The sequence below is a fragment of the Alosa pseudoharengus genome, unplaced genomic scaffold (genome assembly GCF_046254945.1).
Source record: "Alosa pseudoharengus isolate Yale_2024_CS ecotype anadromous, Long Island Sound unplaced genomic scaffold, YU_APseudo_1.1 YU_APseudo_1.1_scf_2, whole genome shotgun sequence".
In the NCBI taxonomy this organism is placed as follows: Eukaryota; Metazoa; Chordata; class Actinopteri; order Clupeiformes; family Clupeidae; genus Alosa; species Alosa pseudoharengus.
The window spans coordinates 50,025,207-50,047,504 of NW_027468663.1; the positions used below are offsets into that span (position 1 = coordinate 50,025,207).

Below are 22,298 nucleotides of genomic sequence, written 5' to 3' on the forward strand. Positions count from 1 at the left end.
CAGTTTAACCACAGCTTGATTGCATGCACGCGGGTGCGATGGTGGAGGTTGTTTTTGTTAGCCTGCCTTGCATCTGCACTATTACTTGTGGGTAAGGTGGTCAGTGCAAAAGTGCACCACCTACAAGAGCAAAACATGAACGCCTGATTTGACTTGAACTCAGCCTCTTGCCCAAACTGCATAACTGACAAAAGGTGAAAGTTGGAGGGAAATCATTTTTATATCAGGCCTATCAGGCTTTCTTCCTCTCAGTCTCTCACAAACACCTGTAATCCCATGACTACAGTCCAGGGGGGTATCCCAAGTATGTGGTTTAGTGACAAACCTGGGTAACTTAACTCAGAGTAAGTGGTAAACCTCCTAAAACAAGAGCCCTATGGTATTGTTTTGTTAGGAGAATGAAGCCATACAGTTCTTCTATTAGGAGGTTTACCACCTACTCTGAGTTAACTAACCCAGGTTTGTCACTAAACCACGTACTTGGAATACCCCCCAGATTACACAACCGTATGGGTACGCAGATGTAAACTGCTTGTATCTGATACAATCAATGTGTATTAACTTTAACTGCCTTTAACTGTTGCACACATATACCACATCAACCAAGAGACATTCCATAAAGTCTGCACAGATCCTTAGATGGTGCAATGTGCATGTTCAAAAACTCTCCCCAGATATTTGTTAAAATAATCAACTGTATATTTATTATGGCAAATAAAAAGACAACATACATTTCATTTTCAAAGGTGGTGATGTGTCACAACACAAGTGGTTGTCCCCCACCCCAAAAAGCAACAAGAGATCCCCAACCTGCACACAGTGCGTGCATCCTTATTAGCAGGTACATGGCTACCAAGAGAACAGTCGTCTATGGAGCAAACCGATCCCAGAGAAGACCCTGGCCCAGTTCCATCTGGCACACAATTGGTGTAGGATACGGTTCTAAAGGTCCGGGCCCGGTGCAGCCTGGCAGAGAATAATGCCTGCTGCAGTTCTATAGATCCAGGCCCGGTGAAGCCTGCCACAGAGTAGTGGCTGTACGCCATTCTAAAATGAGCTCTTCTTTGTGTGGTGTCATCATCTCAGCAAGAGCAGAGTTGTTGTTTGTTTGTTTTTAAAAAACAAACAAAAACATTCATATATCAAGCAGCAACATAAAAAAACAAACCAATCACAGATTACATGTTCATGCGTAAAAATACATCACATCATATGTTAAGAGCATATTGATTGGTGCCCAGTTATTTGAGCCCTTATATCTTCATTGTGAACAAACTTCAGTGCGACTACTTGTAAAGTTCTTCACTAGTACGTGAATGCGTTCATAAAACATAGATGACACGAGAGCACCTTTTCCAGGGGGCTGCCTCATCTGCCTGCCATGCGACAATCAAATACAAAAATACATGTGACAGGGTGCTATATTGTACATGACTGTGCATACTCATAGCACCTCTTCCTGAGGCCCATCAAGATACGATGTCTCAGTCAGATTTTGACACATAATCAGGGGAGTGCTGCAGCTGATTTTAGTCTTTCTGCAGTAAAGACATTAGGAGCCGTGAGTGTGCATGTGGGTACAGGGCAGAGCAAGCAGAGCATATATTACAGGCGCGGAGCCGACCCAGAATCCTTCACTCCCAAACCGCGACGGCCACCAATCTCCAGGCTGTGTGTGTACGGCACAACAAAAAAAAACTTTTTAGAAATTTATCTGAAAACTATCTGATAGCCCTTTTTAGCCAAAAGGTCTCAGTCATAAAGCACTTCACACGTTTGTTCTGTGGAATGAGATGAGTGGACCAGGGATTGATAAAGAAAATGGCGGTGGGCCCGTGGCTGGTTTTCCCCCCATCCTCCCAGTCAGACAGCGTTGGTGGGAAGAGTGGAAAGCATGAGAGTTTGCTCAGCTTCAGGGTCGGCAGACACCAGTATGCTGTCCACAGCATGTGTTTATGCCATGCAGTGGTGAGCTCCTGTAACAGAGCAGAAAGCAGATATGAGAATGTGCTATGCTATGTGGTGCACACAACTATGTGCTATGAAGTTTGCATAACATGTCCTGTGAGAATTCCTAAATAAATATCTTACCAGGAGTCATATATAATTAATCAAAATAAAGCAGACATTCCATGAATTGCAACTGCAATTGTGGGAAATTAATTTCCTTGAATACATGAAAAATACAAATGGCTAAATCCTGGAGGTTCTGACTAAGGCACATTTAAGTTGTTTTTAAGCCCTCATTCTATTAAATGAAAGCAAGAACACAGATTCAGCATTTCTTTTTAAAACATCCACTATGAAAGTGTATAAAAAATATTCTCTTATCTCATTTTTAAATATTGACTCAAATGATTATTCAACTGTGATAAACAAGAGTTTAGCATTTTTCATGTACAATAAATATCTATAATTTTTAAGTAAATATTTCAGTATACCGAGTTTGCTTTAAAATCTGTTTTAAAGTTAAGTGTGATCATTTTAATATGATTGACAACATAGCTTTCAAACATGTATGCAAGGTGTGGCTAAAACTGAACTAATGCTGTAGTTCAATTGTAATGAAGAATACTCCTTATACTAATATTTACAACTTGTAAATACATTCTTTGAGACAAGAACATAAAACACATTTGAAAACATAGAAAACACACTGCAAACTCTGCACTTTGCAATGTCGGTTTCTCCTAATTCAGATTACTCTTGAGATAGTACTCATATAATACAATATTACTTCCATACCAAATTTACATATGGACTTCATCATGCTGTTTGGTCTATTACCTGTTAGATAATGGGCTTTTCAGGGTCGTGTTTATCCTCATCCAGCAACTCATCATCAGAATCTAAAAATGAATAAATACATCTGGTTGGAAGTCAAATTCACACAGTGGAATTATTAATGGAACTGCAGATTATTAATAGAACTATATTAATAATATTTTTCACACACTAATTATGAATATATGCCCTTGAGGTACATGACAGGATGTTTCTAAGAACCCGTGTGCGTAATGTGAAACCCTTCTTTTCCCCGAACTGAGCGTCAGATAGATAAATATCTCTGAGAGATGACTGCACCTGCACTCCTACGCGGTCTACAAAAATATTCTAACCGTAACAGACTAGTTGTTTAAAGACAGCAAAAGGACAAAATAATTACTACACAACGAATAAAATGCATGTCCATGAGTATAGAGACTATTCAGTCAATTTGTTTCAAATCATCAGAGGTCACTGATATGGGAGGAAATTACCCATAAGCAGTCAAACTAGAAGCAGTCATTATAATGCAGCCTTTAACAAAACTCTTTTCTCTTTTTTACCTTTAAACACATTTAAAGTGTAACCACGCTTATAAATGACATAAATGTTAGAATTCAGCAATAAAAGCTGCTTGGCAATCACTCCAATATAATAACTTTTAAACACATTTCCAGTATCTGGACTTCCGTTGTGTAATATGACTAGTAACTTGCAGCTAACATGCAACTACAGTATAGACAGCATATCAGTAATCACATTTATAGTCATGCTACTAAATAGACGCTGCTTGAACATGTTGAAGCACCAAAGAGGGTATCACCATCCCATGGCCAAGCAAGGAAGGCTGTGTGGGCCACAATATATTCTTGTATAGCTCAATTATGTTCATATACTGTAAATATCCTCAAAACTATGTCTGTGTCCTCTAAGCGTTTCTTAACTGGTGGGTCGGGACCCAAAAGTGGGTCGCGGAACCGTTCTGGGTGGGTCACGGAGCTTGTGGGTTTAAAAAAAAAAAAAAAAAAACATTTTAAGTGCTACTTTATCAGATCTAATATCGGACCTTTATTTTGATAGACTTTATTTGTATGCGAGTCGTTGCCATGGACATAGACAATGTTAATGTGACAGGTCATGTTAGACATCACTTTAGTGGCATATGCAAGTAGGCCCTGAATATTTGAAGTAGGACATGGATTCACTTAAATTGAGGACAAAATGAGACTGAAACCCCAGTGTGTGGTGTGCAGTGAATTGCTGGCACGTGAGAGCATGAAACCATCAAAACAAAAATGCTACATGGAAACTAAGTACCTCTGTCAAAAGCAAACCTGTCGAGTACTTTGAAAGGTGACATCAGGAGTTGAAGACTTCACAAATGCAATGCCAAACATCAGCATGTTCCAAACAAGTAGGCCTACAGGCACTTTGTGTATCGTATCATATAGCTCACTGTATCCGTTGGCTTGAAAGCTAAAAATAATATATGGGTTGCGACTAAATGAACATGGGAAATTGTGGCTCCCAAAGCCAGACCAGTTAAGAACCACACTGCTCTATCATATGGGTCACTTGCTGTTATATTCATATCTGAACAAGTACTTTTTACAGTATGGCTTTGGTAAAAAAAAAAAAATACACCAGGTTTCATGATAACTGCAGGGAAGTTTCTGGGTGTTAAGTGTTAGCAGTTCATCTTACAGAACGTAAGTACAATTAAAACCCACTGAACCCACTCTGCAAACCATTTGGAAGGGAGAACTGTGTGCTTCAACCTGAGGAAAATAACAGGAGCCTATTCTGTAGTGTTCCTTCTTTAAAAAGGAATAATGGAAAACGTTAGGCTTTCCCAGTTTCCTACCCGAGCGGCTGTCTCAGCTGTGCCCAAGGGAGCTCACCTGCTAGAGACTCCGGCGGGGAGTAGAACTGTCCATCTGACATGGGGCCTGGATGCATGAGTGGAGCCCTCTCCGCAGCGTCCAGCGCAGACAGATACCCTACAGGAAATAGCCGCCACATCAGACACTACTGTGACATGGTTTAAATCAGTTAATATTAAAGGTACAGTCTGTGATTCTGGTCGTTGATGTTTGTTCTCCACAGTCAATCCTCTCCATCATTGGTGCTCCTATAGCAACACGTTGATTGGCTAGAACAGTACAGTATATAGAATAGAATATGGTTTGACTTGGCCTCTCTTTGTTCCCCAAGTACCAAGTCCTCACCTCTTTTTTAGTGTTTTTGAGACAGCTGAAGGACAGTGTGGAACAATCTGTTGAATCTGAATTACATTACAATTGACTGGACCTTTAAATCAATACCAATCAATGACTACTTCTCGATTTAACTGTCAAATGCCAATTATGATACACTCTTATCATTATGGTAATGACCAATATTTAGGTAAGGAAGATATCAGTCCGATTTCTGATGCTATATGGGGTACCCACTAAACTCGGGGCTGTGGCTGAGTAATGTGTTAGGGTGTATGCATGCATGTACGAACGTACGTGCGTGTGTGTGGGACAGCGTGACTGAGTGTGTCTGAGTTGTCTCTGGGCTTGGGAACTTACTGTTCTCATCGTCAGCCTCCTGTGGCAGCACCTTGAAGTCCAGCAGCCAGGTCTCTATCCAGGCCAGCACGAACGAGACAATGGGCAGCAGGTAGCCAAAGGCACCCTGGGAAAGGAGCTAGAGGTCGCCAAGGGAGAGGGAACAGGGTAATGAGAAAGAGAGAATGGAGGAGAGGGAGGGAGAGAGAGGGAGAGACAGAAAGAGAGAATGGAGGAGAGGGAGGGAGAGAGAGGGAGAGACAGAAAGAGAGAGAGTTATTTCAATGCTGTATGTACACACTAACGCCAGTTGGTACAGTGTGGCACAGTGTGTGTGTGTGTGTGTGAAATAATTTGTACAATAAATTACAAGGGACTTGTGCAGACGGATTGCATTGTGCTACTGAATAACATGACCTAGTGGTATTGTCAAAGGAAAATTACAATAGCACAGCAATGCAATGACATAACAATGCAATAACAACTTAAAGAAATAGCAGCCTAATACCTTTGATAAAATGACTTTCACAATCAGGAAAAAACTGGTGATGGCTGTCGTGATCTGTAGGAAAATCAGAAGACCACGATAGGTTGCAGTGAAGTAATTCTTCAAACGAGTCAATGGAACATCTATAATACAGAATTCCACTACATACTGCAGCACATTATTCCACTAAGTCTGTTGAGGTGGATAAAAATATTAAAATACAAATGATACCTCTAAAAATAAAACAAACATACACCTGGCCTTAATTAAATTTGCATTGGCAATATATATCCTTTCTGTAGAAATTAATCTAGAAGGGTGACACTGCCCTCTACCGTGTCAGTGTGCTCACTGCACAAAATACAAGGGAACTGGCAAACCTACCGCTATTGCCCACCAGTGGCGCAGCTTACACACAGCATACGCCATGATCAGGGACGCAAAGCGGAACACAGCAAGGACCTGCAGGGAGACAACATCAAAAGAGTGCAGAGAGGTCAGAATGTGCCCATGTGCCCATGTCAGGGACAGAGGGACAGTGGTGAGACTGAATAGGCATTCATTGTTAAGTTACACTCACAAATATGTCAAAGAAGGATGCATGGTAGTCGTAGTGCAACACTTCCTTATCCAGTTGGTTTCGGATACCCCCATTCACCTGTGGCAGAGGGGGAGAGATAGAACAGAGTTTGTAGTCTTAATCTGGTCAGGTTTGAGCCTTGATCAGGCTTGTAGTCTTAATCTGGTCAATTAATCTATAGATTGATTTTGATGCAGGCATTCACTATAATTAGGCTTTCAAGAACATCAGAAGATATACTACTATCATCAAACATTAAAACTCCTAAAAAGTTTAGGACATAACAGGATATGCAAGTTAGAGAATAGCTACTTTTAAACGCCAACACCATGCAATTATTCATCTGGACTTTGACCTGATGTGAATGCCAATCTTTTTTTTTTATTTGAAGAGCAAAGTAAGTCAATCAAGGCAGTTTTAAAGTCTCCAACTCAATATGCCCATTGTGTCTGGAGGTTTTTCTCTACTACAAAATGTCTAAAGGTCAAGGATTAGATTTAGGCGTTTCCACACTGAAACTGGCGGCATCGTAGTGTGATCCTGGTGCTTACATTCAGCTCTATAATCCACAGCAGTGTGACGAAGAGCAGGTCAAAGGTCACGAAGAGGCAGAAGGTCCTCCTCACATCAGAGATGCATTTCTTCTCCCCCAGCTCATAAGACTCCATGTGGGTCGAGTTGATGGAGCTCAGGACCCTGGGGGTGACTCGAGAATCCACGCTGCTACTGCACTGGCTATCCATGACTGACCACGCCCAATCCAACACCTAACCGAACCCGGTACTCACGATCAGTTTAGCAGAGGCCAGCACTGGGGTGCCATCATTTGTCACACCTCTTCTGCAGACACAGGGAAGAAACAACCCATACATTCTCATTAAACATTCACAGTAAAGACAGGTGGTGACCACTGTACTGTAACCAAGGGGGGCTAGGGAAACTTGAGTTTTCTGTTCCTATGGACAATAGACATGAAATTCACTATGTTCCAGAGAGTATAAGGTCACGCTCCTATAAATGCATGGGCAACATTTAACTTTGCTTAAATCTAAAATGATACATTGACCCATCACCAGGCGTTGAGTTGGCTTTTACTGTATACTCATATTAAGACCATACCCACTCATATTTGTTCCCAGACATATGTATGTATGTGGCTCTGAGACTAAGCCAGATGGTAAAGTAACAGTAGGCTAAGTATTGCAACAGAATCACTCACTCCTCCAGCAGTACTGTACTTGGACAGAAATAACTTGGTAACAGCCAAGTAAATAGGGTAAACTATATCAATTCCCAGGGTATAAATAGACACCCGTTTATGGGGAAAGTCCAAGATACAAATGCTTAAAATTATGCTTGCAGAAAGTTTGTGGATGACACATTTAGTTTCCTTTTTTGTCCTCAAATGTGGTCGTGTCACTGCCAAAATGAAGTTCACTTAAATCACACCCATGTGTGTTTTTATCTCATATAAATCATGGTATTGTTGTATGCCACATGAGCACAACCTAAACCAATTGGTTAATATTGCCAAGAGAAATCCATTTCACACTTCCTCCACCAATTAGGCCTGCTAAAAGCTATATCAAAACTGTATTTGAAACTAAACGATATTTTCTTGACGACAATATTGTTTTTAAAATATAGAACTACTGCATGGAAAATAAGACTATAGCATGTGACTTGCTTATCAAAAATGACATCATTGAGGAAGTGAAAAAGTAACTGACCTACGAACGACTAGCTAACATTGTGTGCCAAACGTTACATTAGGCCCAAGGTGTTGCACCTTAAACCATTAAGGGGACTCAAAAGTTTGATATGCTTGACAGGCCCCAGATTGCATTCTACATTAAGTTTAACTAACGTTACATCCTGTTTATCAAACAGTCATAAGGTAATGAATGATGAGAGAGCAGTTACCGATATACCTCTATTTAGCAATAAGGAGAAGTGAATCGCGATCACAACAATTGAACCAAACTATGTAACTTGATGAAAACAAGCGCAGACGAATGCACTGGCTACATCTCTACAACACTGCAGCTGTTTCCCATGGCGGAGATCAGATCGAGTTCATAACGATGTCACACACAAAACAACATCGCACAGACCTCTCTGGCACAGACACAGGGAACAGCTAGCTGCTGGCTAGGCTACGTTACATTAGCCTTCCACTGCTAGTGGTGCTTTTATTGTATATCCACCAAATTGCCTTTTTGTATAGCTACATATTTCCAGGTAATATGCATCAAGGCTTACGTTATCTAAAGCGAGGTTAACGCATATTTCTCAATAATGCAACGCTGTACGGCTGTAGTCTACAAAACCTTTTACTCATAAAACATAATTACCCACGAGAGACAGTAGCAGCTAAGTTGGAGATTATGAACTACTTGTAACGATTGAAATACATATAGGCTTGTCTGACTGACAGTGACTTGGCCTACCTTCTCATACACTACTGAATTTGAAGCTGCGAACAGAACAGGCCGACACAGTAGCTCCCGTTGTTTTGTCTGGACGGCAGAGAACTGTGAGAACTAGACAGCTATGAGTCACTTGTTCCTGTCGGACAATAATGAAAGTGACTATTGTCAAAGATCCATGGGATTTGTAGTGAGCGTTGACATTTTTCTAAACATTTGCATTTTAATGAAGTATGATCAATTCATTATTATAATTATATTCTTATTCTTATTATTATTCTCCTAACCAAACGTTCTGCGTCTAATTCAGCTCCAACCGTTAAACGTAGAAACTTCGTTCAAACTTTGGTAGGCCTCTTGAAAAGGACACTTGAGCAATGTCTTTTTCATTTTTGTAATCTTTATACTTTTTGAGATATTAACAAAAAAAACACGCTTATTTTTCCCCATAGACTTTGCATTGGCACTATGACATCAAAAGAGTAGGGGAGACCGGGGACAGTTGCAACAGGGGATGGTTGCAACATGTCAATTTTCTCCAATCAGAAACAAGGTAGAGTGATGACACTCACACTGCTCAGTTGGATGCCCCCCCTAGCAGAGAAAAAGCAAGGAGATTCCTGAACTGCTCCAGGATTTATTGTAAAAAAACAGTTTTTTAGGTATGAAAGTATTTATTTTCCTGAGCTTTGTTTCTGTTAAACTGCTGTCACTGTTTTTGTGATTCAGCTCAAACTTATATGATTTAAATGAGTGATATGTTAACTTTAAGCTACTATGGTTAGCATGTGTCAAGGTCCCCTTGTTTAGCTAGCACATGAGGTTTTATCATGGCTGACAGGAAAGGGGACAGTTGCAACAACTGTTGCAACTGTCCCCGTACAGTCCCGTACAATGCATAAATATGATAATATAAAATATATATTTTTAAAAACATGTTTTACATGACAATAGTCTAAATAAAAGTGAATTGCCTCCCAAATTGTTCCATTCTTCCTATGTCACTAAAGTCCTACTGTATTTTATATCAATTTCAATATTTGACATCTGCACATAAGGCCTACTCATCTAGACAAATCTATAATTGTCATCTAATCAAAGCTGGTGAATAAATAACACATATTATTATAACTTAAATAACTTGTATTTACATGCAAAAATAATAATTTTGCTGCACTGACATATATTGTAATATATTGTATTTTTAACATGTTGCAACCATCCCCAAACAATGTTGCAACTGTCCCCGGGCCCGGGGTCAGTTGCAACATCTGACTCCTTACATTCAAATGCAAATTGTGAAAAATGTAGATTCTGTAATTATCTTTAAATGGTTTAGACTATTAACAGACATATGTAAGTGTATTGTATAAAAATTGGTTTGTCTAATCCAAACCGTCTCTGAGTAACAGAGCCAAATGCAAAAAGTGTTGCAACTGTCCCCGGTCTCCCCTATACATAAAGGGCTAATTAAACGGATTTGCACCTATCAACTGCCAGCTGCTCAAGGCCTCCTCAAAGAGCCAATTAAACTGATTGCACCTGTATAAACTGTTTTCTGCTCAACTAGGCCGACTCTCTCTGTCTCCCTCCATTCTACAATTTAAATCTTTCACTTTGGCCTATAGGACACTCACTGAATCTGCTCCTAGTTATTTTAATTCAATAATCAATTCAATCGTACATCCCCAACCTGGTCTTAGGTACGCTCAGACCCCAGGTACACCATGCACTAGACCCGTTATAGTTTGCATACCAGGAGAAAGTGGGCGTGGATGATGCCATCACTTATCTTCTACACAGGACAAGGGGAAAAGTGCTGTGAGAATCATGTTCTTTGATTTCTCAAGTGCTTTTAACACCATCCAACCCCTCAGACTGGGAGACAAGCTCTTGCAGATGGGTGTGGACGCTCACCTGGTAACCTGGATTACAGATTACCTGACCGAGCAACCACAGTTCGTCAGACTGAAGAACTGTCTCTCTCACACTGTTCAGCCATTCCAACTGTCAGTTGTCATCAACTATGACTCCCACCAACTGTTTCCTCTGCTGAAAACTGTTTCCAAATAAAAGTTTGTTTAGCATTTTATGTTTTGCATTTTCATGCACTGGTAATTCATCAGAATTAAATTTTCTAGTTATTATTATTATTATCATTGCACATATTATTGTAACAATAGAACAAATGAAGCCTAAATTAAATGAAAATGTGATTTAGGGGCGATCAAACCATCCTTCCCGCTTAGGATTGATTCTAGCATTTGAGTCTATTTCACCCTTTTACACTTTGTGACTTCTGACTTATTCTGTCTTTCAACTGGCTTTCAGGAGGCTCACATTTCAACATGAAAGAGCTGCATCCAAATAAGCACTCTGGCAAACCTGGCCATTCCCATAAGTCAGAGAAGTCAGGAAGGTTTAGTGGAAAAATTAGGTATGAATGAAATGGAGAAAATGTGTTTGTTTGTTTTATTGTAACACCACGCTAGGGAGAAATGCATCATGATTGTACATGATAAAAAATAAAACTTACCAGTTTACAGCAACACAGATAAACTGCTGTGGCCATGCTAATAATACAGGTTAGATAGCTGTATTAATGTGAGGTTTACATTCTTGTACACTGAGAAAAAACAGCCAATCTCCTCTTGGTCTTTATCCGGGGATCTAAACATGTTACTTATCATGAATATATTATCCAAAGAGGATATTCAATCACATTTCTTTTGCATGTGGACTGCACATTTTGGAGAGGATTATACAATATATTGAACAGGAGTTAGCAATGCCTAACATTACTTACAGAATATTTAAATAGGCTCCTTAAATGACACAGAATGAAAACAGAAAAGGTGAAAATCAAAATAAGTGTTTTGCACTTAAGGCTTTAACCATTCCTGCAACTTTGACCACATTAACAAGCATACTGGCTACCTTTCTTACAATCACAGATTTCCAGTGTATCATCTACATCTATCTTCACCATAGTGTGAGGGCAACATCGTGAAGGGATGGGCATCCCAGTCAGAGAGAGCAGGCTGACTCAGCAGGCTGATGTCATCCTCACCGGGAGGGCTGATTGGCAGGTGCTTGGGGGAGTGAACACACTGGGGTCGCTGATGCCCAGCGCCAGATCAAAGAATCTTGTGGACGTGGTCACACTGGTGTTACGTGTGTATGTCTCCTGCACAGGATAGCAATCTTTCACCGTGTACACACCCAGCCAGGCCTCATCTAAATGCCAGCAACCAAGACAAAGGGGAATAGTTAAACACAGAACACTTTACAAGGATACAAGGGGATACAAGGATAGAAGGTTTATTTGTCACATACATAGAAATACTAACACAAAGCATGTAGTGAAATTCCGTTTGGTGTTCAGCTTTTTCTGTGAGAGTGAAGAAAGAAAGACCATTTTTTTTAATAAATAGCAAGAGAGTGTATAAAGTGCAATGTGTGTACAGTCCATGTGCAAGTGTGTAAAAAGTGTAAGTGCAGTTTATACTGGGTGTGTTCGAAACGGGTAAAGTTGCTGCCTTTTAAGATATCTAACTGGGGAGCAAGGCAGCAAGTGCGGTTCGAAACCGAAAAAAACTAATTCTGCTGCCTTTTAAGATATCTTAGAATTCCCAAATAACGGTCATTTTTGAAGGCAGCATCGATGCACACTTCATGCTCCCTGCTACCCATAATGCCTTGCGGCAACGTCTGAAACAGCTGTGAAAGGTAAACAAACATGGCGGATGACATCGGTAATGGCTGCTGAATCTGTTTAAAATGTCATTTGTGTGACCTTATTTTGCTTAGATTTGTAGATAAGAGATGAAAAATAAACAACTTACTATCTGATTATGCCATTGTTGTAACCATTAATAGCGTCTGGTCTGATATATCTGCCGGTGTTCCAGTTTAGATGGTGAGCAGGTTAACTTGTGATATTTGCATAAAATCTGTGAATATTCAACAAGACCCTGCCTACTTGTTAACAACGCTTTGCTCTGCCTCCGCCCTTCCAGTGCTGGAGATTCACATTTTCACAAGCCTACAGTGCATGACAGAATATGAAGCAAGATCTTGCCGAAAACATGCGGGAATCGCTATGTATAATGCATGTCTGCTTAAGCATCCACACAAAATGTTGTGCAAACAGGAAATGTGTCAAAGTAAATCAGCGAAGGTTTTGTTGGGTTTCGAACATGAGTCTCACTGAGGCAAAATGTTTTAAGCAGTAAGCACTATGCACTACACCACAGAGAGCAACGCTTAGTCTATTAGACTAGTCTACTAACTTAGCTATCCTGATGTCCATGTTAACTGGTGATAGCCTATAACATGAGCAAACACAGCGAATGCATGCCTTGAATAATGCAGATTAATTTTGCCTCAGTAATTTTGCATCACAAACAGTAACAAATGACCCCATCAGACGTTGCTCATTTTTTGTGCCTCGAACTGCTCACTAAAATAGCAAGCTAGCAGCAATAGTCCACCCTGCTAACCAATTACACCACTGGTTATTTTGTATCTATGCAATAGCATGGTGTTCCTATTAAATGAATGTAGGTCTATGTTGTCTTGTGACAGCTTATTTGTCAATCGATCGATCAAGATATTCATTATAGCAAACATCTAGGCTAAGTGAATGTTTTGCAACAGGCTGCTGAACGAGCAGTAAGTAGGCTAAACTATTTTCTAATTTAGGCTACGTGGGAATCTGAAACAGCAACATCTGTCATCAAACTCTCTCATCAAAGTTTTATAAGCTACCATGATAACCATTTTGTGTCGTCAAATTAGGACCAACAAATTAAATAATATTTAACTCGGAGAAAATAAGTTTCATGTGTTCACTTCAAATCATTAGACAGCTCACTGCATAACTTCACCGAGACATGACACTAAGTTATGATAATTTTTGCCCATGACTGACGTATTTCATATTATTAACCCCCAAAACGGAATAAAGTGTTAGTGGGACATGCCAGTTTGTTGTACATCAGTTAGGTTTTGGTATGTGAGGCAAAGATGAACCTATTTTGTTGTTTTGAGGCTTGCATATGCCCATGTTAAATTGTGATGGCACCAGTTAACATGGGCGTATATTTCTCACTTATGTTAACCTGTGTTAACTTTGACTAACAGTTCAATATATACATAGAAATCTGGCATTGATTTCAGTGGCGCGTAGTGTAGTGGTATAGACGATGTAGAAGCTAATCCAATCAACTTTCTTGTCCATGCGTGGTTCGAATCCCAGCTAGATCGCTAGTTTTATTTTTTTTCCATTCATATCAGTATGTGTCATATTTGTGGATAATGCTTAAACGGACATGTATTAGACATACACTGGTGATGTTTTCAGCGATATCCTTATATTGTCTCACTTGCAAACACTTCGTGAAAATGTAGCCTAATATAAACCTGCACTATCGGAGGCAGAGCAGATTAAGAAGTAGCCTAGGCAGGGTCTTGTTGAATATTCACTGATTTTATGCAAATATCACCAGTTAAACTGCTCACCATCTAAACTGGAACACCGGCCGTAAAACTAATTTATACCGTTAGCCTGCTAGCTTACGTAAGCTGATTTAGTTTAACGTCAGGCCTTTGCTAACGTCATACCGTAGTGTTAACCAAAGATTCTAGAGTGCTACACTCATTTTTAAAAGATGCATTTAATCCAGAGTCATGTCTAGTGAGACAGCTCTCTATGTAGGGAGGGAAGCAGTAGGCAGCTGTCTCCCGTTTCGAACACACCCATAGTCTTGTGTGTGTTCAGCATACGAATGGCTTGAGGAAAGCCTCTCTGTTCTGGTCTTGTAGCAGCAGAGACGTTTGCCTGACCTCAGTGTTTGGAAAAGTCCATGCATGGTCAGGATGTGAGTGCTTTACAATACTTTGGGCCCTGGACGTACTATTTTCTTGTCTTTATAAAGTACACTAACCTTATGGGCAACTTTTTGGTTGGATTTACATATTTATTCATTTGGCAAATGCATTTATCAAAAGCAACTTACAGAAAAATAATAACATTTAAGCTACAGAGCTACAGCAATAGAATGACATTTAAGCTACAGTGCAGAGGAGACTATAGCTAGGAATTACCACTGCATCAGTCAATACTACTAGAGGATAGGAGTGCCTACATTTTAAGTGCTAGTCAAAGTATGGTAGGAGGAGAAGTGGTAAAAGAGGGGGTAGAGGTAAGAGAAGGAAGTAAAGGAGGGAAAAGAGGAAAGAGCGTATCAGGTGTGTGAGGTTAGTATAAGTATATAAATATATATACTCTTTTGATCCCGTGAGGGAAATTTGGTCTCTGCATTTATCCCAATCCGTGAATTAGTGAAACACACTCAGCACACACTAATCCTGGTGCAGTGAGCTGCCTGCAACAACAGCGGTGCTCGGGGAGCAGTGAGGGGTTAGGTGCCTTGCTCAAAGGCACTTCAGCCGTGCCTACTGGTCGGGGTTCGAACCGGCAACCATCCGGTCACAAGTCCGAAGTGCTAACCAGTAGGCCACGACTGCCCCCAGGTTGTCAGAAGTGCTAGAAGACGAGGAAGAGTAGTGTCTTCAAGAGTTTTTGAGGACCGGGAGGGACATAAAAAGACTAAAAAATGCATACTTTTTTTTTATTCATGCAAAGATTTGAGCATTGGTGACAGCATGGAATTTCAAAACCCTTCTATCTCAAATCTGCTACTAAATTCCATGTTGGTAGAGTGTGGCACAACATATGGGTGCTCTACAATTGTGCCAATTATTATTGATCTTATCTATTAACCCTTTTCTAATCTGCACCATGTTTTCTGATTTGTTGGACACAGTCTCAAAGTTTAAGGTCTGACCACTTTTTAAAAAAGGACAGTTAAGAGTGACAGGATACGAATGAGAAAGAGAGATTGTGAGGAATCAGGAAATCACTGCGGGTCGAAATCAAACCTGGGTCACTGTGGGCACTTGGACCCAAATGTGGAATTGACGCTGCAGCTGCTTGTGCCACAGCACCCACTTTTTTCAAATTCTTAAGGTCTTAATAAAACATTGGTGTCATAATTTAGTCAAAATACTATGAGTAAGAAGCAACACAAAAGGGAAATGTTCTGAGCGACCCATTTGTGTACCTGTTCCTTTGCAAACATGAGGATACTACATAATGGCTTTGCTTCAACATTTTGGTAACAGGTAATGATTTGGTTAGAGTTAAACCAATTTTTACGTTAAATTTCAATGCTGGATATGTGCCTGGAAGTTTTGTTCTTCAATTGTGAGTGAATACTTGGTCCAGTCAAAGTCGTTTTAGGTAAGTCCCTCCACTCGGCGGCCATATTGCAAGGCTTTTTGGGCACTTATTGGGCATCTATTTCGGCAGAAATGCACCTGTGCAAGGCTTCACGACACCAACCTTGCTCCAGCTCCAACACATGATTGGCACAATATCACATGTCGACATTTTTGCCGCGGAAGGGGCGGGATATGTGTAGACAACTGCATATTGGCATTACAAAGAACTCCATGCATTTCTATGGAGTTTTTTTGAATGCTGTGTCTCCTCATTAGAAAGTCTCTGGTCCAGTTGGGTAAAATTTAAGTGCTTTTACTCAACGCTTCCCTTCATGACGTCATGATGGGAAGAGCTCTGAACAGCTCATTCTTATCTCACTGAATCCCATGGCTAGACAGCCCTATAGCAGCCCATAAACAAATTACTTGGTTTTGTTAGTGTTTTTAGATTAGATTAGATTAGATTCCACTTTATTGTCATTGTGCAGAGTACAAGTACAAAGACAATGAAATGCAGTTTGCATCTAAGCAGAAGTGTAAAAAAGCAGAAAAGTACAATGTGATATATAAAGTATAGACAGGACACGACAGAAATATAGTGCAGTAGACAGTAGTATACAGTTGGCTTACAGAAGGTGGTTTAGTAATATTTAAATTAAATATAAATATGTGCAGTGAATTAGCATTGGTAGCCATCCCAGATATCCAAATGCATGTGTATATTATGTGACCATAAGAAACCCCCTTAACTCAGTTCTGCAACAAGGTTCCTTAATTTCTGTTCCCAATATGTCAAGTTATGTCTACTAAAGACTTCACACCAGTCTTTTTCATGGAACCTCATTGCAGATTTGAGCTTTAGATTTAGTTTCATGTCTTGCCTGAATAGGCTAAAAATACATCTGCACTACTGCATATCTGCCTCAATAAATATTTGATCCAAGAGCACCCATGCTCTATCAAATTACACAGACAGACATAAGGTTGGAAACGGCATGATGCCACAAGTGCCTAAAACTTTGGGTGTGGTCTATTTGGCAGGTGAGAGGTTATGAAAAAAAAAAAACTCTGATGAATATTCTTATTTCACCAACGGTTCATATCTTGACAAATGGGCTGATTTTGACGTTGTGACTTTCCACCAGTGGGCCTCAAAAAAGGTTAGTTAGCCTAGCTTTTTAAGGTTTGTGCTTGTTATCCTATTGTTGATGTAATACAATTCTGTTGATACGTGACACTACATCAGCACTTACTTTGGCGAGCTGGCTTTCTATCAGACCACTCCTGTACTTCAATCATGTCTCCTGGGCCTCCAATAAAGTACTGGTCCTCATAGGTGGAGTTCAAGGGGATGTCAAAGGGGTCCCAAGCCTGTGTCAGAGCTAACTTGGAGCACTGCTTGGTGACTTGCTCAATCTGGAACATTACTCCACTCTGGAATAAGTAGATGTACTCAAAGTACCTGAGAACGGATTGAAACAATGAGAAGCCTATTCGAAGTCGTGAAAATAGCAACAATACGCCCACATAAGGGTTATGTTTACTTCTGCTTATTGCAAAGTGATCAGGCTATTGCAGATCTGAGCTAAATAAAAAAAAAATCACGATGCTATAGTGACAACCACCCACATTTAGTTTCAGGCTTATCTGCATTATTTATCAACAAAAACAGGTTGTATTTATGGTGAAATATTCATAGTAATTATTGAAGGTGAAATACCCAAAGTAAATAGGCCTATATCCGCTGGAAACACGCCCATGGTGACAGGGCATGATGCAACAGTAAACAATGACGCTGATGTTTTACCGCATGCATAAGCTGTATAGAAACAGGTTATTGCGTATTATGTTGTAATGTATATGCTACGTGTATGCTGGGAATATTAGCCTGTAAGACCTACGCACTTTTTACACGGTACATGTCCTCTCTTCTGTTCAAGTATCCGAATACGCTGGTTTTGTCCATCGTACGACATGGAAGCCCGCGTGTTGCGCCCTGTACTATGATCATATTCCACAATTCTTCCCTCCCATTGTAACGGAGCAAGGCAAGGTAGAGCCGGGTCCTGGGGCGCGACAGGGTTAGCTTGAGTAGATATTACCAGCGTCAAGCAAACACCAAGCCAAAGCACAATTGTCTGCATGTTCTCCATCTGAAATATTTTGTCGTGGTAGCCTATAATGAAGGTAGATTTAGGCTAAGTAATAGCTCCTGCGTGCTGTCCAGCTGCGACAACAACGGATGATTGTATCCCACCGTCAGCGCGGTATGCGTACGCGACAACCACTTGCTGTTTGTACAGACAATCTTATTGGTTAGCATCAACGGGTCGTTTAATGATGGGCGACGAGACGGGCAACATAGGTCTGCGCCTATAATAAATAAATTGCCTTTAATATTAAGGTTGTATCATTCATGAAGTGAGTTTACTCACTGTTTTGTGAATTTACTTTAAGATTGAAATTCATGGACAATGTCGTTTTGGTTATTCGTTTGGATATCATCTGGAGATTGGGTTGCTTTTGTAGCATAATATGTAGGCCTATGATGCAGCCTACACTTGAGCGCAACAGCAAATCAACGCTCTTCTGCCGCTCGAAGTTTCTCCATTTCAGAACGCTCCGTTAAAACACCCACACGTCCAGGGGGCGATATTTTTCCCACAAGTACTTGGGAAAAGGAAGGCTGTGCTGTGATTGGCTGATCTAAAGTGACGAAACATTATTTTGGTACAGGATTTTTACCAACATGGCTGACACCAGTGAAACACAACGTGGGTCAGGAAACGCACATAGTGAAAAGATGGCAGGAAACAATGATATTCAATTTGATTCCAGTGATGATGAAGCTCCAGAAGAAGTAACATTTGATGATTCAAAAAAATCTGCTTTGCAGAGTGTAAAAGACGCGCTGGAGGCCAGCAGAAGGTAGCCCACTTAGCCAACGTTAGCATGCTATTCAACAGTGTCGAGGCGTAGTAGTGTCACTTACGGAATTCTCTTTATTTACAGAGAGAAGGCGACATTGAAAGAAAAGCGAAGAAAAAAGCAAGAGCTGTTTTTGGAGCAAAAGGTTATTATAAATGCTACGCTTTATTTACGTCTGTCAAGTGCAACCCTCAAAGTACATCAAAGTTATAGTACATTTTTCTATACCTCAAGGGTTTCATAGGGTTGATACTCATTATTTAGTAGATTAATGTTACATTATTGTCTGTAGAAACGAAGACTTCTTCCCGACGACGTTCTGAATGAAATTGATGCACAACATATAACGTAGGTGATGCTTGCTTCTTGAGTCTTGCATGAAATTACTCTTGCATTAAATTATTCTGTTAAAGTATTTTTAGCCTGTCGACCAACCCCCTTTACTTTGCATCTCGTTCTAGGAAAGATGCACTGCCCTGTAGTGAACGAAATGAAGGTATGATTTGTTGCTTAATTTTACGTTTGTGAACCTGTTTTTGAATTGTAACCGTGGTTGTCATTGGTGGTAAAACATTGGGTTACACTTGACTTGACAGTGTCGACATAAAAGTGACATGACACTGTCATGAACGTGTCATAAACAAGTCATAAACGTTTATGACATAACACTTCTGTTATTAAGTGACATTCTTATTTTTGTCATAAGAAGTTATGGTTAAGATTAGGGTTAGGTTTAAGGTTAGGGTTGGGGTTAGGTTTCATGTGTCATGACAGTGTCATGTGTTCATGACTGTGTCATGTCACTCTTATGTCGATACTGTCAAGTAAAGTGTTACCAAACATTGTTTGCCTTAATGAAAAGATTGCTTCTGCTTTCAGAGGAAAAGGGAGTAGCAACCTCAAGCGACATTAAACCGATTCAAGGAAAAGCACGGAGGTAAAATTCCAATCATTACTGTTTGCTATTTTCTCAAAGTTATCATCGTTTAAGGATGTTATTGACCTCAACCACCATATAGTTTACAGGCAAACTGTAGTGTAACCAGAGTAAGGGACCAATTTACAGCCAGTTCTCAACAGAAATTGGCTATGGACTTTGTCCAATCTCGGTTTTATGGACAAGGACATCGACGGACAACAAGTAAGAAACAGAAAGTTTGACCTTAACCTAATTACTTGATATTATACTCGACCAGGGGGACTATTTCCAATCTTAGGCCTAAATTAGAATTTGCGTAACTAGAATGTGCCATAATGCTAGTTTAAGTTCATTTTGGAACTTTTAAAAACTGAAATCCTGTGCTAGTAATATGCAGTTTAAAGGTCTAAACGTATATTCTCACTACACAAGTTTTCTTTTGTTTTCTTCCTTAGACAGCGAACTTCTGTCACTGGACTGCAAGAAAGGGGCCAACAGAGGTGCTGCATTCCAGTTTGTTAATAAAAAACTGAGTAAGTTATTTTTTTATTGGTAACCTTGTATAATAGTAATTGACTGCAAAATCAATTTGCATGTCAGTGTTGTATCCCTGAAAATGTGGTCCCTGCAACCAGTGACATCTGTGCCCCTTAAGATGATGTAAAAATTGAACTTAAATCACTGGTTCTGCAGGTACTGTGGAGAGAGCAAAGGCCAAGAAGGGCAACCAGAGGTGGATACACAAGAAGAAGCTCACAAGAACAGTATGTTAACGGGAGTGAGAGACCAAACTCTGAGGAATAGAAAGGCAGTGTTCACCAAAGACCATCTCTTTGGTTTTGTGATGTAATCACACATGTCTAGCAAGAGACGGGTCAAAGGTCAGACATGTCTGCATTGACCCTTCAGTTGTTGGACAATTTGAACTTTTGAATCTGTGCAACAACTGCACATCTTTGTCTTCAAGCACAGTTGGTTGTCTACGGAGCCCCTAAGGGGACATGAGCAAAAAAAAAATCTAAAGTTTACTTTCATGTGCTCACGTGAGACTTTCATGTGCTCACGTGAAAGTTTCACGTGAGCACATGAAAGTTTCGCGTGCGCACGCAAAACCTTTTCACATGAAACTTTCACGTGCGCACATGAAACTAAACTTTAGATTTTTTTTTTGCTCATGTCCCCTTAGGGGCTCCGTAGTTGTCTGATGTTGGTTTGTTGTTTGTATTGGTTGGCCCTTGAAGGTTTTATAAATACAGCTTGTTAAACTGATCGAGTTTGATTGACATTTCATTTCTGAAACCGTTTATAAATGGAAATGAATTTGATCCAGTGGATACCAAATATTTTTCTGATAAACACATTGTTTGATTTTTGTCAAGAACAAAAATGGGTGGACCAAAGGAATAATTAGAAGCACCTACATGATCATACATTTTAATTTCTTATGAAAGATTCAGGAGGGAAAGAATAGGAACTGTTAGTCCCATTACATTTATCAACTTGATGATATATTAGCATTGTACTTTAATAATCTTGAAAAGCACAACACTGTACTGCAGCACTGTGAAAACAGCCATGCATAAATTGTCTTACGATCAACATCTTTATACAAAAGTACATTTCTATCTCTATGTATTGGACCTGCACATTTTAATATAAATATTGGCAAAAAAAAAGAAATGCCTGCTCCCCTTATGTGGTAAAGCAATAGGCAAAAATGATAAATTCTTCTAAATGTTTGCAGCAATGGAAACTAAAACTAACTACTCCCCATTTGAATAAGAGTCTTACACAACTGTGACGCGGTCCTCCTGGGTGGGGTAATTTTATTGTAAATTTTAAGACAGTGCTGTTGACAATACTGAACCAGTCTCCCGTGTCATTACTTCTTAAAGCACAGCACTGAGGGCCATCGGGGGATGAGTAGGAAATAAAAATGGCTGAGGCTGGACATGATGTATTTTGTCAGATATACAGCCATACTGAGCAGCAACAAAGCGAAAGGTAATTTAAGAGACTGGCTTGCAGGAGAAAGCAAAGTGAGAGAAAAATAAAAAGAATGAGGTGAAAGGAAGGGGAAGGGGGCAAGTGTGGACATTACACAGTTAAAAATGAATCTGCGCCCCAAACATTGCATCAAACCTGCTGAGCTGTTGGCAAAGGGAGGTGGAGGTTTATGCACATAGGGATTTCCTTACAGGAGGAGCTCCTACAATCTCCTAACATACCTAATCCTGCAGTATTACGCTTAATGGGTTGAAACTTATTTTCTTTATGCAAATCACTAAGTATTCCACACTTCTCATTAATACAATCTCACTCAGGATTTGTGAATAGTAACATGTAC

At 40.0% G+C, this 22,298-nt stretch overlaps 3 protein-coding genes across 4 annotated transcripts; 1 reads left to right on the forward strand and 2 right to left on the reverse strand.

Annotated features, from left to right (window-relative positions):
* Window positions 1–677: 677 nt before the first annotated feature.
* On the reverse strand, window positions 678–8,940 carry stard3nl (STARD3 N-terminal like). Of its 2 annotated transcripts, none has more exons than XM_076295390.1 (9): window positions 8,839–8,940; window positions 6,940–7,228; window positions 6,389–6,466; window positions 6,193–6,270; window positions 5,830–5,883; window positions 5,343–5,460; window positions 4,668–4,766; window positions 2,788–2,849; window positions 678–1,976 (listed from the first exon to the last, which is right to left on the reverse strand). In XM_076295390.1, the coding sequence occupies exons 2-8, from the start codon at window positions 7,129–7,131 to the stop codon at window positions 2,791–2,793; spliced, it is 678 nt and encodes a 225-aa protein (XP_076151505.1). In that variant the 5' UTR covers window positions 7,132–7,228; window positions 8,839–8,940; the 3' UTR covers window positions 678–1,976; window positions 2,788–2,790. The 2 variants fall into 2 exon arrangements, with proteins under 2 accessions (XP_076151505.1, XP_076151506.1); XM_076295391.1 differs by having other exon boundaries at window positions 6,940–7,225; window positions 8,839–8,939.
* A 2,335-nt stretch (window positions 8,941–11,275) lies between these two features.
* On the reverse strand, window positions 11,276–17,852 carry epdr1 (ependymin related 1). The gene is made up of 3 exons (XM_076295392.1): window positions 17,825–17,852; window positions 17,358–17,566; window positions 11,276–12,054 (listed from the first exon to the last, which is right to left on the reverse strand). The coding sequence occupies exons 2-3, from the start codon at window positions 17,527–17,529 to the stop codon at window positions 11,864–11,866; spliced, it is 363 nt and encodes a 120-aa protein (XP_076151507.1). The 5' UTR covers window positions 17,530–17,566; window positions 17,825–17,852; the 3' UTR covers window positions 11,276–11,863.
* A 980-nt stretch (window positions 17,853–18,832) lies between these two features.
* On the forward strand, window positions 18,833–21,220 carry nol7 (nucleolar protein 7). Its single transcript, XM_076295393.1, has 8 exons — window positions 18,833–19,032; window positions 19,117–19,177; window positions 19,325–19,380; window positions 19,494–19,528; window positions 19,912–19,969; window positions 20,052–20,173; window positions 20,407–20,484; window positions 20,645–21,220. The coding sequence occupies exons 1-8, from the start codon at window positions 18,854–18,856 to the stop codon at window positions 20,722–20,724; spliced, it is 669 nt and encodes a 222-aa protein (XP_076151508.1). The 5' UTR covers window positions 18,833–18,853; the 3' UTR covers window positions 20,725–21,220.
* The last annotated feature ends 1,078 nt before the right edge of the window (window positions 21,221–22,298 follow it).

What these genes read in the sequence shown, in the direction of transcription:
- nol7 (XM_076295393.1), top strand. Translation starts at nt 18,854, where the DNA reads ATGGCTGACACCAGTGAAACACAACGTGGGTCAGGAAACGCACATAGT. An exon ending in GCGCTGGAGGCCAGCAGAAG is followed by an intron (nt 19,033 to 19,116) that starts GTAGCCCACTTA and finishes CTTTATTTACAG; the next exon opens with AGAGAAGGCGACATTGAAAG. An exon ending in AGCTGTTTTTGGAGCAAAAG is followed by an intron (nt 19,178 to 19,324) that starts GTTATTATAAAT and finishes TATTGTCTGTAG; the next exon opens with AAACGAAGACTTCTTCCCGA.
- epdr1 (XM_076295392.1), bottom strand. Translation starts at nt 17,529, where the DNA reads ATGTTCCAGATTGAGCAAGTCACCAAGCAGTGCTCCAAGTTAGCTCTG. An exon ending in TAGAAAGCCAGCTCGCCAAA is followed by an intron (nt 12,055 to 17,357) that starts GTAAGTGCTGAT and finishes GCTGGCATTTAG; the next exon opens with ATGAGGCCTGGCTGGGTGTG.
- stard3nl (XM_076295390.1), bottom strand. Translation starts at nt 7,131, where the DNA reads ATGGATAGCCAGTGCAGTAGCAGCGTGGATTCTCGAGTCACCCCCAGG. An exon ending in TGTGGATTATAGAGCTGAAT is followed by an intron (nt 6,467 to 6,939) that starts GTAAGCACCAGG and finishes CCTCTGCCACAG; the next exon opens with GTGAATGGGGGTATCCGAAA. An exon ending in TGAAAGTCATTTTATCAAAG is followed by an intron (nt 5,461 to 5,829) that starts GTATTAGGCTGC and finishes GGCGACCTCTAG; the next exon opens with CTCCTTTCCCAGGGTGCCTT.